Genomic DNA, 19,728 nt, shown 5'->3' on the forward strand with positions numbered 1-19,728 from the left:
ACGAATGTCAATAGCAGCGGCACATACTGATTGCCTGCCACATCACAAAAAGCAAGCACATTAAACAGAAGCACATACTTTTTTCATACGATTTCTTGTTGTTGCTATGGACTTGTGGCAGCTATGCCAAGCTGTGGAGACAGCCATTAATACGCTCTGTTTTAAACTGTTTGTGGCACGACTTTTGTTGCTATCTACTGCCAAATGTTGTCTGCATGTTGCTACCTGCTGTTGGCACTTGTGTTTCTCAAGACATGCAGCACGCACTCACCGCCCTTGCCTGCTAACTCAGTCGTTCGGAGTAGATACACTCGTTAGAGTCATCTTTTATTTGCACGCTTGTGTTTAATGTGTGGTTTTTATGGCAGCAACAAGCAATTGCCGGCTGTCTTTGTGCGGTACTTAGCCTGGCAGTACTTAAAATGCACACGCACACACAAGTCGGAAGTTGGAGGACATCCTGTGAATAACAGGTAATTACCACAATAATTTCCCACTAATCCCAATAAATTAAATGAGATTTAGGTGTCACTCTCGAGCGCACATCAAAAGACGTTAAATATGGTATTTGCACTGCAGCCAATTTTAAACATCTTAGAGTCGCTCTTCAAGTGTCAAGTGGCCTCTCAAAGTAGGAAAAAATTGATTAGAAATTCAATTTTGTTTTTTCGCTTTTAATTCTTGGAATATGCATGTTTATATATTTTCCGCATATTTTCTCTCGCATGACACCAGCTATGACAACCGACTTGATATATAAAAAACCAAAAATTCGATACACTTGCGTGTCATATGGAATAGGCGCACAGTTATGTGCCACAAGCAAAAGCAACACACTTAAACAACTATTTGGAAATGGCCCCAAAGCAGCAGCTTCGGAAAGAAATAGCACTGATAGACATTTTTGTAATTCTGTAGCTGGCAACCATTTCTATGAAGGAGCCTGTTATCATTTCTGAAAACTTTAAAATGTATATAAATACAATAAATACAATAAATACAATTAAAAAGTAAGGAAGAGCTAAGTTCGGGTGTAACCGAACATTTTATAATGTTGAAACTTGCAAGAATCAAATCCGCGGAATTACTTTCAGGTATTGGCAGTATTAACAAATGTAGCGAAAGAGTTCACTTCATTGTCTGGCGAAATAGTGAATGGATTACAATAAAATGTGGCATCATATTAACTTATTTTGAAAGTCATAGACTCTCTTAGTTTTTTTTTTTTGAAATACTACTGTGTTCAAATTGAAAGGTGAATTTTGTCCTTTTCATCTCCTTCAAAGTAATCCCCTCCCGCTGCAATACACTTATGCCAACGAATTTTCCAGTCAATATAGCACTTACACGCGAATTATAAATTAATTGAAATTAATTCACCTTTCAATTTGATCACAGTAGTATTGTAGAAATTGGTTACAGAGTATCTGTGGGTAATAGAAAAATTCTGTTTTAAGATTTGACTTCGGGGTATCAAATTGCATTTGAAACACCTAACAATTTTCATGTCACAAATAATGTGTCTAGCAGTGTAATTTTACGTTCTAAGCCGGTCGATAGACCATCAAGATCGTGAGATATCACACCGTTAGACCTTTTCAGTAGGGATATATAGTATAAAGTCTAAAGTCTATGTGGACAATTCCGATTTGATTCAGGCCTTAGAGCCATTCGCCTGTCGAAATGATCGTACGTGTCATCGAAAATTGAACTAAACGGCTGGACTTTTGAAACATTTATCTTCAAAAAATAAATGGAAAAGAATGCTCTTTCGAATGATAATAAACATTCATCATTAAATTTGGAGTTTCTGAAATGGCATACCGCACAAGATTATAACAAGGTTTTGCTGTCGGTTTGAGCAGCGGTATAGTTTGTTTAGTTCTCCACGCGATGATTTTTTTGTGTATTTATTATGTAGACTGATATAAAAATACACCAGATAAAGGTGGATATAGAGATTACCAAGATTTAAAAAAAAACGCTGAAGTTTTAAAACAAATATATAAAGAATATAAAGAAGGTGGATATTATTACAATACATTAAAAAGAGATTTCGAGGCTGGACAAGCTGCTAGAACCGCGGTAGCCAATAACGGAGGTTCCAATAAACGACCCAGACCAGATAGTGAAAGCGATTGAAGTAGTAGCGGAGATTCTCTCTTCATTGAGAAGCGTCCTAATTTGGATATTAATACTAATAATATGGATATACATCAGGAAATTGATATTCGACAAAGTGGTTCCGGGCGTGGCCCAACTACGGGGGCGAGGTCAGGAGCCTCTGGAAATGGAGAATCTTCTATGGGGGTCACATGGATACGCCCCAGTAGACCGTGCCGAGATAGCAATATAAGTTTTTCTAAAACTAGAATAATGATAAGCTATAGATATTGCCATAACTGAAATCATGACATACAAAAGAATTGGCCGAAATCGTCTTTATCATTTGTCTCTAAACTTGTTTTCTCAAAGGTAGTGCTTTTTCAAGTTTTGGTATAATTCTGACAAAACTGTCAAATAAATTCAAAAACCGTCCGGAATGATTATTTGAAATTTATTTAGAAGCAAAAATGTTTATTTATTGATTTTTGTAACTTGAGATATTAGCGCTAGATTACAATGGGAATGTTTCCAGTCTGTTTGAACAGCTGGTGTATTTTGCTCGGTTCACTACTCTCTTACGCTTGTTAAATAAAAGGCAGCTAATAAGTACCAAGAATGGCCCGCACATTGGGATTTCATTATAGCATAAAAATTAAGTATTATTTATGGTATATTGGAAGGTAACTTTATTCTAAATTATAACTGTGAAAATTTAATCATCAATTATCATAAAAAAGAAACCAAGAAAAAATCACTTTTAACTAGTTTGTAACTAGTTCAAAAATATTCCAGAATCCTTTTAAAGCACACTGCTGCCATTTGCTGGTATCGCACAGCAAAAACATATCAGTTGAATAGAAGTAAATACAGGAGGCATGTAAAGAGCCAAGTTTATTACACTTTTACTCACGTACAGCTTGAAGTAAATGCGTGTAGTCACTACCCCAAACATAACACCGTGATTTCTTTAACATTTTGCCGCCATTGAAATTTTCTACTCCACACAGCTTAATGCTTACCAACGTCGATTGCTGTGAACCTATTCGAAAAGGACATGGCACGCGTCGTCTATTACAAAAAAATTCCAAACTGACTTGCACAATACCACATCTTACTAAGCGAACTCGCATACCAGCCATTTTATGTACTCCAATGCCCACAGTATTCACTCGTAAACTACTTCAACTCGCTCTTTCCCACTGCCATCACTGTGTTCCATTTCTTTGCAGTAGAAATTAAATATGCCCGCTTCGTGCAGAGTTTAGGCATTTGCATGCGATAACGGGTACCGTTGCGGTGAAAACCCGCGAAAATGTGCCGCGCACGCGACAGTCTTTAGCGGTACTTTTATGTTTATTTCCGTTTTTAGCGGAAGCTTCGTTAAATTTAGTTGATTTTTATCCTTATTGGCAAATTAGTGGGTCAGGTGAACAGCTTCATGCAGCAAGCGAATACCAAAGTTACCGAAAATAAAGCAGAACTATTTGTAGTGTGCGTTTTAGAAGCATACATAACGGCGCTTGGACGTATAGTGGTTGCTATTCACACATGCACCTGAACTTCCTTTGAAAATGCTTGCTTCCGATGCTGTGTGTTCGAAACCTTTACTTGTGTTGGCATTGCTATCCACGAACTGGTCAGTCCATTGATGGCTGGTGCCTTGTATGCCCAGCAGTGACCAACACTACACAATTTCTATTCCATGTTTTGTGTTTCCCACTTTTCTAAGCACAATCATATTTGTATATGCGTGTGTCTGTGTGTGTAGTTGGAAGGAAGCACGCATTGCCTTTTCTCTTTTCTGCACTAACATTGTTATTTTTTTGCCTATCTAAACTTTCGTTTTCTCACTTCAACTACAATGGGCGACCAGCTGTGGCAGCAAGTTGCCTGCTTGCTAGTAACTTTTACATCCTGTTGCCGCCACAAAGCATACACACGGGTTCTGTCCATTTTTCAACAAAGTTCCTTACAACACTCTCTATAAATATCACTCGCTATTGTGTGCTCGTATGTGTTTCTGTCTGCTGGCGGCGCCCTTGACTATCAACCAGCACAGTGCGGCACGTCCCAATACTTGTTTGTCCTACCCCATGGAGACCGCCAACAAACACATTTACACATATGCATGTGTCTTCCTGCACCAGTTTGTTTGAGTTCAAATATTTCTAAGCTTTGTCGACGCCACGCAAACTCGTTTTCCACACCACAACGGGTAAACTCTTCAGCCCACACACACTCACAATGACTTATGTATGTATATACATACATATATGTGCATATAAAGTAATATCCCTGCAGCTCCGTTTTTGTTGTCGTTGCGCTTTTGTGGGGTCGCTGCGGCATTATTGTTGCCTTCTGCTGGCGGTTGTGCCATAAACGTTTCACTAGACTCCATGTGGACTCACTTAGTTCATTTGTAGCGCATATAATGGGGTTGTTTTGTTGCCGAGTGGAAGCGGATTTCAGGAAAATTGTATTGTACTAAACACAAAATCAAATAATATCTTTGTTATTTCACATCTCTGTTGTCTGCTTTTCTTTCGAGTATTATTTGTGCATATGTAGCCATGCTAAGTTATATGCTGCCCTCATATACAAGTGACGGCTTCCTTTTCCTTTATTGTTGTTTACGCACGCCACTTTGTGCGGTTATTGACCACTTTTTTTCTCTTCCGCTGAAGTAGTTGATTTGTGCAATGCAATATTATTTGATTGTGTTCATAAAGTGACATTTATAATTTTATTTGTGTATTGGCGTATTTGTATAGCAGTTATAGTGTCATTTCTGGGATAATATTTATTTAGATTTATGAGAAGTTTGTTAAGCAATACTTTTAATTTAATATCCCATTGTAATTACAGTTCGGTTGTGCAACATTTTCAATATTACTCTAGATATAGCTTAAAGTAAAATAAAATTTATATTTTTAATTATAGAAAAGATTGACCATCACATAAGCTGCTATGACATCCCTAAGGAACTTAATATTCATAATCAAATGGTGAACCTTTTCGCTAGCTACAAAAATAAGCTCGATGTTTGGGTACCACATGAAATATCTGTGAAAAATTTAATAGACCGAATCACCATCTGCCATTCTTTGCGGAAACGAAATGAAATCGAACCATTTCTGAAACGAACGGTAACAGGAGACGAAAAGGGGATCAAATTCGACAATAATGTGCGAAAAAGTTCATGGTTCAAGCGTGGTGAAGCTCAATAAATGGTCGCAAAGCCAGGTTTGACACCTCGAATGTTTATGCTGAATGTTTGGTGGAATTGAAAAGGAACCATCCACTATGAGCTGCTCCAGGCTGGTCGAACGATTGAATTCACATTTTACTGTCAACACCTGATGAGATTGAACCAAGTAAAAGCGGTCAGAACTGATCAACAGAACGGGCTACGTCTTCTATCAGGACAACGCTAGACCACACACATCTTTGATGACACGATTAAAACTGGGAGAGCTTGGCTGGGAAGTTCTGATGCATCCACAATATAGTTTTGAGCTTGCACCATCTGACCACCATTTTTATCGGTCAATGCAGTCCCTTAATCCCATATTGTTGCCTTCAAGAGAAACCTGTGGAAATTCGGTCTCTTCGACTAAACAACTGAGCACTAAAAAATATTTTTTCGTCTATCCAATATATATCACGAATAGTGCATTTGTTGTGTGCCACCTAATGACTAAAAATTGCGTAAATCGAACCAAACCTTTTCAAGCCTTTGGGTGCCGAATATGTGTAGTCAGTCGTTTTGGTTGAATTTTTACCGAAGATAAGTCAAGATGTGAGATATATAATTGAAATTTATAGAAAATCCATTCATGATAGTCTGTATGCTTCAAATGGGCTGAATCGGATTGATAGCCCCTATAGACTTAATATAAAGATTTTCGAACTTGCGAGTGACTTGGTCCCGCTTATATCAGCCAATATTTGTGTACCCTGATAAAATTGAGAGAGCGTGTTTTCTTATAATGTCGAACATTTGTGCTTAAAATGAATAAAATCGGGTGAAAACTCGCCCAAGACCCAATGTAACTAACAAGCCTTATGTACCTGAAGTAACTCCCCCGGCTTTAATCCTTGCAAGTTGCAAGGATATGAAATGTTTGGTTATAGCCGAACTTAGCTCTTCCTTACATGTTTTCATATCAAATAATATCTCAGCAACCTTTTGAGTTTGAATAGCGTCCCTGGCTTATATTTTTTACAAGCAGTGACATGAGTTCAATTTTCACATCAAAAGAAAAAAATTCTATTTTCAATATTGACAATAAACTGACTTTGAGCCATTGATAATGGCAAAACTGAGCTAAAATCTGTAAGGTAAAAGTTTGTAGCAGTGAGGCATCTTTAATCAGGTATCCGAATAATCTCTTATTCAGCTTGTTATCTTTATTGTTGCCTTCTTGTGTCAAAGCCTTGGCAAGACGGCAGCGCTCAAATATGGTACGGCGAGCAGAGAAATGACAAATCAATGACAGCTAGCTCAACAGAAAGAATTTGGTAATAAGTGCTTATAGATAACAAGGTGTTTTCTTTTTGTGAGACTATTAGTACAAAAATTTACTTTTCTAAAGAATTTTTTTCTTTTAAATTTTTAATTTTTCGCAGCTAATATATAAATTTTATAAGCCAGAAAAAACGTGTATTGAAAAAAAAATGAATCAAAATCATTTCAACAATCATTTCATGTAATATATTTGAAATAAAAATTTTATGCTTCCAAACGAAATTTTCTTTTATATATGTATGTATGTGCCTATAAGGATTTGGTAAATCTAATATATGAAAAAAAATATATTAATACTTTTTTTTAAATGTTTTTTAAATTTTTTTATAAAATTTAATAATTTTCTTATGAAATGTGGTAAAATGCATAAAAAAAATTGTAAAATATTCATATAAATTCTACTCTCAGGTAGTCAAATATTTCCTTCCATTTAGCGATTGTGCGACTCAAATTCCTATTCATTGGCACCTTTCGGGTTTTTGAGGCATTTATGCTTTAAACTTCGAATTTAAACTTTCACAATTTCCACTTTAAACGTTAGCAATTGCACTCAAAAGCGAAACAGTTAACCCCTTAGCTTAAAGCAACATTAAATGCCCATTTTGCAGCCATTCACCTGGAAATATAATACTTTTATTTGCAACGATTGATGTCCTGCCAAAACAACTACAGCAACAGCAGACAATGTGTAAAAAAGTAATGCAGCAACAAATTGCCTATCATTATGCCACAAATAACTGCGTTTATCTACAATAAAAGCAAATCAATTTGAATTATGTGCCGCCAACAAAAACCCGTTAAACCATAAATGGATGGGTATGAAAGCACCAACTTAACCCAAACAAAAAACCACAAACAACAAAAACAAAAAAAAGGGAAAATGAAAAATAAACGCAACTCGATTCCAGTGCATAAATCAAAGAGCAAGCGAGTTGTTGTAACAACAAAATCGACAAAAACAATCAACCACAGCAACAACAAGAAGTGGAGTGCCATGAAATGATTGATACAATTTGGCGGGTAAACTGACATTGCAAATAAGTGTTATTACGAGGGGTGGCGGGCGAAGGAAGACAAAATTTGCTGCTTGTATGGAGCGGGGAATAACTGCAAGCCTATTTGCAGGCGCGTAGCCACGGCCATAGCAGCGCTTCGGTTGATTGTGGCATATGTGTATATGCAAATAAATTTCCATACAAAACTGCATGCGCTTGTTGTTGGTGTAGTTGAAAACTAACTGCGCAGTAAACGGACATAAAAACAAAACAAAAAAATAAAAAATAAAAATAAGAATAAATCGAAGCGGAAATTTTGCGGCAAATATTATGTGTGTCAAGGCGCGTGGTGTGGGCGCGGATCCAAGGGGGCGGTGGGTGCAGCTGAGTTGCAGCAGATGAGCAATATACCCTTGATAATTTATGCACCCCAGTGGAAAAGCGTCAAATTTGTGCATTAAAAATGGCCACAAGCGGCACACGGACGGGACTCGCGCTTCAATAACGCGTCGTGTGTGTGTGGGCACAACGCGCGCAACAGAATGTTATAGCGGTTTGTAAAAGTATGTAAACTCGGCAAAAACAATAAATTATTACACACTTCCAACAGCCAAAGTTGCATGCCACACACACACACACACGCATGCGAACATACGCCAGTTCACCAGCTCACATCGATCGAATTCGGCAGACACGCCGGTGCGAGGTGAAAGTGGCAGACGCACGAGCGGCTATGCAGAGTTCGGGGCTTAACGGTTGAAAGTATGCGCATTTCGAAAATTCCCCAAACGACATTTGCAGTTATGGGCAATTTTGCATACAAAAACAATAGCAATAACAGTGTATGTATATGTAGCTAGTGCGAAGAGCAATCTGCGTTTGAGTACAGCAACAGCAGCCACAACAAAAATAACAAACGGTGGAGATAAAGCGCTGCCAACAACATTAGTGCGGCACCGACACCGTTGCCACAGGCAAATAAATATTGCCGCATAAAAATGTATGCGTGTGTGCGTAAAAGGTTTGTTGTTTGTTGTAATGTGTGCGCGTAAGTTCCTTTTTCTTTTGGTGAACTGCTTTTTGTTGTTGTTTCTTGTTGTTGGACTCTTTTTAGCGTTTCCATACTTTTTATGTAGCTCAAGTATATTTTATGGGTTCATCAGATTTTTCTTTGATTATGCGTGCAAACCTTTTTAAAGTTGCTTTTTTTCGATGTCACTTAATTTGATTGGTCAACCTTTGGATATGCGCTGCGCAGTTTTTGCGTGCAACTTTTATTTTGTTCTCACTTGAAATGATGAAATATGCTCTCTATGGCAAATTGCGGTCAATTAACGGTTGATGAAACTGCAGTTAAGGTAGACAACTCGAGCTTTAAGCGAGTTATGAAGTTTGAGAATGCAAATTTAAATCTTTTTTCTAATATTTAAGAAATAATTTGTTATTTTGAGTACTAAAATCAAGTGGTCTGCAGTTAAAGTTGATAATGCTGGTAGAGAAAGTCGTATAAAGCCTAATAATTTGGTAAAAAGATTTTGGCTTCTGATAAAGTAAAGTGCGCTGTTCATCATATCATTTCATGCCAAATTGACTTCGACTGGCAAGAAAATACATAAAAAAATGCATATATTATTGCACACTTTAATTCTTCTTCTTCTTTAATAGCGTAGAAACAGCTTACGCGGTTATAGCCGAGTTAACAATAGGGAACCAGAGGTTACTTTTCACAATTTGGCGTCAGTTCGAAGCTGATCTCTCCAACGGAGTGGAGGTCTTCCTCTGTATCCCTCGCCGGGTACCGCGTCGAATACTTTCAGAGCTGGTGTGTTTTCATCCACTCTCACGGCATGATCTGCTGAAGTATGTCGACTCCTCAGAGGTTGTCAATCGTCCGTGCCTCTGCACTATATAGCAGTACGGGAATAATGAGTGACTTATAGATTTTTGTTTTTGTTCGTCGAGAGAGGACTTTACTTCTCAATTGCCTACTTAGTCCAAAGTAGCACCTATCGGCAAGAGATATTCTGCGTTGTATTTCGAGGCTGACATTGTTTTTATACTCTCGCAACAAAGTTGCTAAGGAGAGTATTATAGTTTTGTTCACATAACGGTTTTTGTAAGTCCTAAAACTAAAAGAGTCAGATATAGGGTTATATATACCAAAGTGATCAGGGTGACGAGTAGAGTCGAAATCCGGATGTCTGTCTGTCCTGTAACTTGAGTAAAAATTGAGATATCATGATGAAACTTGGTACACGTATTCCTTGACTCCATAAGAAGGCTAAGTTCAAAGATGGGCAAAATCGGCCAACTGCCACGCCCACAAAATGGCGGAAACCGAAAACCTATAAAGTGTCATAACTAAGCCATAAATAAAGATATTAAAGTGAAATTTAGCACAAAGGATTGCATTAGGGAGAGGCATATTTGGACGTAATTTTTTTTGGAAAAGTGGGCGTGGCCCCGCCCCCTACTAAGTTTTTTGTACGTATCTCGGAAACTACAACAGCTATGTCAACCAAACTCTACAGAGTCGTTTTCTTCAGGCATTTCCATATACAGTTAAAAAATGGAAGAAATCGGATAATAACCACGCCCACCTCCCATACAAAGGTTATGTTGAAAATCACTAAAAGTGCGTTAACCGACTAACAAAAAACGTCAGAAACACTAAATTTTACGGAAGAAATTGCAGAAGGAAGCTACACCCAGACTTTTTTTAAAATTGAAAATGGGCGTGGCGTCGCCCACTTATGGACCAAAAACCATATCTCATGAACTACTATACCGATTTCAATGAAATTCGGTATAAATATTTTCTTAACACCCTGATGACATGTACGAAATATGGGTGAAATCGGTTTACAACCACGCCTTCTGTCAATATAACGCTATTTTGAATTCCATCTGATGCCTTCTCTGTATAATAATTATATACATACATTTGGAACCAATGATGATAGCGGAATAAAACTTTACACAAATACGGTATTTGAAAAATATGTAAATGAGGGATAATGAAATCTCGATTATTACTTTATCATGCGAGAGTATAAAATGTTCGGTGACACCCGAACTTAGCCCTTCCTTGTTCAACTTGTTTATGTTGATGCTGGTACCAAGATAGAAGAAATTATCTACGACTTCGAAGTTATGACTGTTAGTAGTGACGTGGGTGCCTCGTCGAGAGTACGACGGTTTGTTTGATGACTGCAGATATTTCGTCTTGCCCTCGTTTACCACTAGACCCATTTACTTCGCTGCCTTATCCATTATGGAGAGAGCAGAACTAACGAAAACTTTATTTACCGCCTTTAAAAAGGGCTCATGAGCCAAAACAAGCATGCCATGATGGACATTTGCTTTACATTCAAGGGTCTAGGCTGGGATGCCCTTCAGTTCCTTTAGCGAATTTTCGTTTTTTGGCTTCGGCTCAGTTTTGGTGCGTAATTTGCTAGATTGTTGCAGAGTTTTGACGAAATATTCAAAAACTTCTACCCAAAACTTTAACCGTCTTTATACCCAAACCATCAACCATTTTAATACCCAAAATAACTTTAGTCGAGCCATAAAAGACATTGAGATCTTTGTCTGCACGACGATTTTCAAGCATATTTTCTTTCACCTCTTAGAATTTATCGTCATTAGAAAAGGTGGACAACTCGCACGAGGCAAGGTTTCGATGACTACACAGCCTTCACTGAATGCTTTATGCCACTCAAATACTTGTGTTCGTAATAAAAAAAGACACCCCGAAACGCTTCTCAAACTTTTTCAATATATATCAATTTGGTTTGATCGTGCAGTTTATATGGACCAGTCCGTGTCAAATTTAATAGTTGAGTTAATCATCTTAATAAAAGTAAGGCTAAATATATTTTGATTATGTTCTTCAGCCTCTGTCGTATTCAAACGTACTATAAAAGTATATGACCGAAAAGGAAGTTGAAAAAAAGTTACAGCTGTTCGAAAATGAGTGAAAATAATGAAGAAATTCGCTAGATTTTGAAATTTCTTTTGTTTTCTTTAAATACTAATTACTATAGGATACTGTGGTTTTAGGGAATACATTAAACTTAGCAAAAAAAAACCAATGAATTTTATGAATTAATTTGATTTTATGTTAATCAGTCAATTTTTTAATATATACATATTTTTTGCAAATACTCACTTGTAGGCAAACTCCAAATTATCGCCACAGCCACCCCACGTCCAATCATCGTGCAATTGCTTAGGGCGCGACCCACGCGAACAACCACATGACGCCAATTGCCCATCGCGGCAGGCACGAGCTATAAAACTGGTCACCATAGCAGCAGCAAGCGCGTGAATAAAAGCCATTTCCGGTGAGCCTGCAATGAAAACGGTGTAAATTTGTTTTAGTTCATCGAAACTATAGGTGTGTGTGGGTGGTTAGTTTAGGTGTTCATAATATATTAATAATGACGTTCAAAATTGTATTTAATATGGGTTGGTTTATGAAATAATGCCTAAGCAAACTTAGGACTCGCTTGCCTGTATGTTAAAATATGAAAATGAAAGTTTTTTCGCGCATTTGGGGTTTTGATTAATTTAACGCTCTTTAATCGATACGCTCAACAAACTACACTGTGTCGACAGCAGCATTTATCGCTCTGAGTGACATGTTGAAAGCCATTTGACAGCGTAACGGTGCCAAAGCTAACATGAAAATATAGGTTTGCATCGCACGAGAAACATCCTGCAAGTCAAATTAAGTTTATTCGAAAAGGATAATAGGTCTTTTATAGTATTTTCATCTTTAGCTTTATCGTTTCCAGAGTTGGGTAGTTTATAAGGCAGTTTTGTGCTTAGTGATCCTATCTGAATAATAAGATCGGAGAACGTAGCGTTGCTTTGGACAATAATCGAGGTAAAATTTCGTGATCTTGCCAAATAAGTAGGCTTTTATATAACAATATGATAATCGGGCAGTTTATAAAGCAGCTACGCTCTGCAGATTTCTTATAGAGCATAAAATTTTCTAACTATCTCATTCTTTGAATACATGTGCATTTTAACCCACAAATTCCAGAGCTTATAGCTTCTGCAAATATCATTAAAATTTTTATTTTATAAAACTGTCATTGGAAACATTTGTTACAAATATATTATTTCAAAGAAAAATATGATTTCTGAGATGACAAAGAAGTGTGTTAAGGATGTCCAACTACATTCTCCTGTGCTTATGTTTGTCATTCCGTAAAATTATTTGGGAGTGTGTTAGAATTTATTGATTGATAAATGAGGAATACGCCGCGACCTTAGGTCTATTGTTCACTCTCCTGAATCACAAAGACTCAAACTTATTGCTATATTCATATGCCAATACTCGGCTTAATGAAAATATTACATAACCTTCGTAGAAGTAGATAAGTTGAAACCTTTACTACAAAACAAAACAACAGCAGTTCCATATAAATTTCTTCCGGCACTTCAAGTGAGTGATAAGGAAAAAGTACAGCCGTCAAATCAGTAATAAAATTGAAAATTTCATGATTGCCACATGCCATAAAACATTACAAAATCCAGTATCAGCACTATTAACTATTTGCACTAATAACTATTTGCACTAATTAAATTGTATCTATCAGTGCTTAGTAGAGTTCTTAGAAATATTACATTTGATAAGGAGTAATTATCTAAACGCTTTACAAGTATATAAAGCAAAGACATTTCGATCAAAATGAACAGTACTCATTGTCTATTTATGTGATTAGCTGAAATCAAATAGCAAAGTTAAGAAACTATTAATCAAAATGAAAGTTCTTGTGCATATTTGCGTGCTCTTGGCTTTGGTCGCAGTCGCTTATTCCGCGAGCTCAACCTGGGGTGTGCAAAATGCTACCGATTATCTACTTATCAACAAACGAGTAACCCATCCAGCAGTACGAAATATTGCGCAGACTTTCTACTTCGATATTCCAGAATCGGTAAGTTACATAAGAAATTATCTGCAACCTACTTCTAAGCCCAAAAAAGATTTTATTGTCACACGACTCATTTTTGCACCGGTGCATTGTAACGCTAATTAATAACTAATTTTTATTTGCAGTATCAGAGCAACAACAAAGTGATTAGCGCCATTTACTTGCGAGACCAATTCCAGAATAGTTCAGGTCCCATTAATACTTTGTTGTATGGTGGACCCGGTTGGACTTACGCTTCTATACAAATGAGAACTCAAGCCGGCTTTGGTTTAAATGTAACATTTGCTGTTTATGGCAGATAAAACTATGAATAAATAAAATAAATAGATTAAAGTAAAGGTGATAGTATATATGTAATTTATTATTTTATGAGTGAAATATTGAAAAAATTTATAGAGATCGATTTTCACCTCATTTTCCAAAGTGATTTGTGTGCTTCTAAGGTATTATATTTATTTTCGCAAATTATTGCTCATTTAATAGTTTTCAACATAACGATTATGAAAAGTAGCACGGTTTTCTCCTATTTTTGCAGTGAACTCGTATAAGTAGCTAAAACATTTGTTTCTAGCTTCGACTTAGGTAAAGTGCTTATAATATATTAATAACAACCCTCGACATTGCATTTTATAATGGTTTATGAAGTTATGCCTTGTCAAACTTAGACTCTCTCAAATGTGAAAATGAAAGTTTGCCCAAACTAACAAATTATATTTAGCACATTGGCGCGCATTAAGGGAAATGCAATTAATTTAACGCTCCTTAAATCGATATGCCCATCGAAGCGCACTGTGCCGAAAGCAGCATTTGTCGCCCTGAGTGACACGTTGAAAAGCATTTGACAGCGCAATGCTAGCACAGTTATGTGTGTGTGACCTGTCAACAGGATAGTGTTCCATCAGCAACGGCTGCCTATGACACTAATCAACTTCCATTCGATTCAAGTTTAATGCCAAATTAATAATGCTAATATTAATGCATAGCACAGCGACGCAAATACCGCGCATATATGTTTATATATACATGTATGTATATCAGAGGGGGTGGATTTGCAGGGAGCCATAAAAATGGAAAAATCGTGTATACTGGAAATGGTCTATGGATCATTCTGAACAACTTTTTCTAAGATACTATGATTTTAAAGACGATTTCGATTTTTGAGGCAAAGTTTTTGTGTTCTGTAAAACTTTGTTCGTCAGTTTTTGAGATATCCGAATGAAATTTAATAATTGGGTGTATCTTGAGATTCTATTGATCGTTATTTGGAATCGGCCAGATTGGACAACTGGTTCACATATCTCCATGTAGTCGATTATTCAGATATTTTATACTTCATCTTAAAAAAATGCTTGCTGGCGGTTTTAAACCCTTAGTCTCTGTGCCAAAGTTAGTCAAAAAGATAGGTGGATCATTTCCAGTATAGCGATTTTAAAGACAAAAAAGCGATCCGCTCTAATGTGTATACATAAGTATATATATTCTTGTCAAAGCGACTCATGTAGTTGCATGCTCTGTGAGACACCTTTAGGCTTAATGAAGCTACAGGGTGTTGCGCAATCTATGAATCTAAGATCAAGACCTATTTCTACAAATTTGAGCAAGAGTAAACATAGAGGAAAATACATTTATTTAAAAAGTTTTAAATTGGTCTGCATTTACTCTAATTCGAGATTTAAAAAAAAAGAATTTCCAAATCGTTTTCGACGAAATTATGAAGGGATCACAATCATATTTGGTACCTAGTCCAATAATCTGATTCCGCCTATATACAATACCAACCTATATCGCGCGCCAGAGAGCACATTTCATAAAATTACCTCAATTTCAAATAAATTTATAAAAAAATATTTGCTACACCCTGTACTCATTTCAAGTATATTTCTGTGTATTCACCATCATAATCCTTATTGACCCATTCGGTGGAAATCAGTCAGTCAACCAAGTAAACTGTACATTTCCGCCACATAGGCGAAATTAATACGTGCCAAGTGTAACGGCAGAGCAAAAGGCAGATAATACAGGGAGATTGACAAACGGGTGCAACGGTGCGTATACGTGTCGTCAGCCAAATGTCACATCAATTCCCTGAATGTGAATGCGTATATAGGGTAATAGGAAGTGGTGTACAAATAGGCATGCTTATACAGAATATTAGATATACATATGTTTGTAAAGAGTTGGGTTTATTGTAGCTAGAGGGCTACTCTTCTGTAACAAGGCTTTATAAAGTTTACAAAAAAAAGTAATTTTTGACCGAAAAATTCTGCTCTAATATTTTCATTGGGTATTTAATTTTGTCCGGTGTTCTGACGGCTATGTAAATCTACTTATATATACTAATACCACCACACATACTACATTTGTAGCGCATGACAACCGGATGTGGCTTTGATCTCATACACCACCACACATACACAGTTGTTTCCGCTCTCCGCTTAGTTAAGCATTAATTGCGCTTCACGGCATTACACAACCAAAGCTCCGTTGCATTGCCAAAAAAGGTAACGGCCGGAATAAATGTGTGTAAAGTAGCCAAGGAAAATGTAACTAACGCAAATAGCACACATACAACAACAACTCACGACTTCCTTACTTTCATACCGAAGTTGGCAACATTGTTGACCTTAATGCGAATTACATAGCTATATTGGCCATAAAATTATGTATATGTACCCACTGAGGCATGCGGTTTTGTATGCTTTTATCGGGGTTTTGGCAAATAAAATGCCTCAGCATGACTTCATTCTTTTAATTGAAATAAAATTTCAATGAATCTGTAGTACATAAAAGCACTCTCCACAAAGGACACACTATCAGCGCGCAGCATGATCTCTTACATTTTTGTGCAGATTCAAAGCAAAAAGACGCTTGCTAATCAAACTGAGTTGGCTGCAAGCTGCGACAAATTGTCTCCGTCTGACAAGCGTCTTTTACTTTTATATTTTTATTATCGGCGCTGTCTTTTAACGTCGATATGTCGTGACAGCTCCGGTATGCTTTGCGATAATAATATTGATTTTGACTTAAATTTTTGCGTTTGAGTAAATTTTAATGTAATGTGGCTCTAAGCGGATTATGAAATGTAGTTAACTAGAAAAAATAGCAACTCACCGTGTGTTTTTTGTAACGGTTTCTAATGTCTTCCCAATTTTGATGCAGACGCGTGGGCAGTTCTTCGCGGAGATCGAAGAGTTTGCAATTTGGGACGAGTGTGAGTAAAAAGAGACATGAAATGCTTACGGTTTGCTATTTTTGGTTTGTTTGGTATTTCATTCTGGTGTACTTGTAATATTCGTGTTATTTTCTAGGTTACTTAATTTATTGGGATTGTTTGTCATTAATTTTCAATTTAAAAAAATGTTAAGCTAGTAATGAGATTTATTAACTTAGAAACTTGCTTTTGAGTAAATCTCTCTTTGATGTAAAATTTTGTTTCACAATTTCACTAAAATCTGCCAAGAGTTTTTAAGAGAAAAGCTTACTTTCATATTACAAATGATCATAGTCAAAAAAGCTTTGAATTCCCGTTGATGTGTAACAACAATATTCATCTTTCTGTAACAATTCGGATATAATAAGACTCGGACTGACAAAAAAACTAAGTTCATACGTACATTATTGTAATCTTCGAATGACCTTCAGTACCTTCGGGTTATTTTACACTTTCGATGTCATAATCATAAAGCATCGTCTTAACGACAGTAATGATGCGGCTGATAAATGTAGGGTTCTCAGCTACGTTGTCAAGCATATTTTTTTCGATCTCTATTCGACGCCGTTTTTGCAAAAAATTCATATATTTTTGAACAAGTCTAACATTGACACACTTCATACCCAAAAAAAGTGGGAACATAATTTATTGAGTGGATACATAAGAGATGTTGGAATATTCTGTTATCTCTTTAAAGCTAAGCGGACCATTTTCAAGCAATATTTTTAATTTTTTCCGATGATATAGACATTAACCGAGTTGGATGGGTGATTCAATTAGGTAAGTTTCATTGTTATAACCTTCACTGGCTGCCTTCTGTCACGCAATTACTTTAGTTCTTGAAAAATTAAATTTCAAGAAAATTTTTATCGACTTTTGAATTTTTATAATATACTCGATTTTTTATCTGACCAAAGACAGTCAACTCGGCAACAGTTTTCAAAATTAAGTCAGACATGTTTTCTGTCGATACAACGACAACAACACCAGGAAAGATCAAGCAAATATAAAATTCGATGGCACATCGTTTTTGTTGAAACAACAACAACAACACCAGGAAAGATCAAACAAATATAAAATTCGATAGCACCGACGAACCTTTGTAAGACCCATCACTCATTCGATAAATTCTCCTATTGATAAATTCTCGTTTTTAAAAACGATTTTCGATGGAATTGAGACCGTGTGTTATTCGGGAAACCAATAACTCTTTTCATACACCTAACTGCTCATTCGAATATACATAACAGCTGTCAGACGGTTAAAGCATGTGGGGTAGATTTTAAATATTGCAATCTCACTCACCTTCAATAATTTTATTTACCGACCGACAAATATCATAACGATTTTCTAAGCAAAGGTACATTTTTTAATAAAAAAATAAAATGATATATCAAACTCAAAACTGCCAACCAGTATATTTCTTCACATCATACACATTTCTCTAACAATAAAAGGGCGCTGATAATTTTTTTTTTAATAAAGAATTCATTTCAAATGTTTACTCTAGCAATATATAAACCCACATTGATATATGATATCCCCAGAAATCGAAAAGACCGGCCAAGTATCAACGAGCTGTCAAATAATCAAATCAAAAGCCAGCAAAAGTCAAGAGAGAAATATTCGACACACGAGAGTGGCCAAAGAGAAATTCATATGATATGGGTAATAGAATATTAAACAATGGCATTTATATGCACATGTTAGGTATGCGTAAGTGTGTATATGTGTGCGTGTGTTCATTAAATACACAACAGTTGCATGTGTGCACTCGATCATTGCGACTGTCAACGCTATGATGGACTATCACTCGGCATTTATGTTTATACATAACTCTGTGGGTGAATGAATATACATGTGTGTGAGAGTGGTATCAATGTACTTGAGTTTATATTGAGGATATTGCAGAGCCACCGCTGGTGATTTGAATTGGTTGCCCCTAACCCATCAGGCATTAACTGGTATATATTTTTCTATACATGTGTACGTTTAAATTCAAATGTAAAACCGTAAATATTGACAGAGTATTTATTTCTCATATATATACTTATGTATGCATATACAAGTGGTTGTGACATAACTATAGAAAGGCCACAAGTGCCGATTGCGCGAAATTCTGCGCAAAAACCTTCGTTGATAGCGATTTTATATGCTCATTTCAATATCGGCATTGTTTTTGTTTCTGTTTTATTAATTCCTTCATTTTAATGCTCGTTCTATTACAGCCTCTGGCAGCTGACGCTTGCTGTTCACCATTGTCGTCTGCTTGCTCTCAGCCACTCTTATCGTTGCATAATCACACACACGCATACTAAATGCCGGTGCCACATCTCTTTCTTGAAGCTCACAATTATTGCCACACATTCAAAATTTCATACTCGTACATACATCCATACACGCATATACACATACATATACATATGTATATTATATATAGCGATATCTAAGTCATCCATCGATGCGGGTGTTCTTCCACTCGGAAATCGGAGGGTTCCATCGCAGTTACTTGTTTTCCTTATTCGGTTTGGCTTTTTGTTTTGTGTGTTAATTTGATATTTTTCAATGAAAGGTTTTGTGTATTTGATGGATTTTGCATATCAAATCGTAATCGTAAACTAAATCACTGAACGACAGCAGCTGGTGCATCAAACAAAGCAAAAATCTGGCAGTAAGTGAGTTGAGGGGTCGGAGGCGATTGCTTACATTGGCAATGCAAAGGCGGCAGATGTTAAAGTGCACGGCATAGGGCGATTGTTGACACTTGTCGGTGATTGGGCGTACGATGATGGATTCATATTCACAAAACCATACAAAATTTGATAAGAATTCAATGGCAGCACTGTTAAATATTGACTTTTATATAAGAAAACGAAAAACCCAGCAAATATTGTACTGTAGTATATTGCTTACTGAATTGAATTAAGGAAATAAATTTCG

At 36.4% G+C, this 19,728-nt stretch overlaps 2 protein-coding genes across 2 annotated transcripts in view; one reads left to right on the forward strand and one right to left on the reverse strand.

The window, feature by feature from the left end:
* LOC120770240 (protein Wnt-5) overlaps positions 1-19,728 on the reverse strand; it is a 164,702-nt gene that overhangs the window by 33,263 nt on the left and 111,711 nt on the right. Inside the window, exon 4 of the mRNA XM_040097538.1 lies at positions 11,801-11,981. Within this exon, the coding sequence (XP_039953472.1) occupies positions 11,801-11,981 (181 nt within the window). The remainder of the gene's footprint in view (positions 1-11,800; positions 11,982-19,728) is intronic.
* LOC120770246 lies at positions 13,348-13,925 on the forward strand. Its single transcript, XM_040097544.1, has 2 exons — positions 13,348-13,580; positions 13,703-13,925. Exons 1-2 carry the CDS (start codon positions 13,407-13,409, stop codon positions 13,877-13,879), a joined length of 351 nt encoding a protein of 116 aa, XP_039953478.1. The 5' UTR covers positions 13,348-13,406; the 3' UTR covers positions 13,880-13,925.

Source organism: Bactrocera tryoni, chromosome 3 (assembly GCF_016617805.1).
Source record: "Bactrocera tryoni isolate S06 chromosome 3, CSIRO_BtryS06_freeze2, whole genome shotgun sequence".
NCBI lineage: Eukaryota > Metazoa > Arthropoda > Insecta > Diptera > Tephritidae > Bactrocera > Bactrocera tryoni.

Excerpts from the sequence above, each read along its gene's own strand:
- LOC120770246 (XM_040097544.1), top strand. The coding sequence starts at position 13,407 with ATGAAAGTTCTTGTGCATATTTGCGTGCTCTTGGCTTTGGTCGCAGTC. Across the intron at positions 13,581-13,702 it reads ACTTCGATATTCCAGAATCG|TATCAGAGCAACAACAAAGT; the intron begins GTAAGTTACATA and ends TTTTATTTGCAG.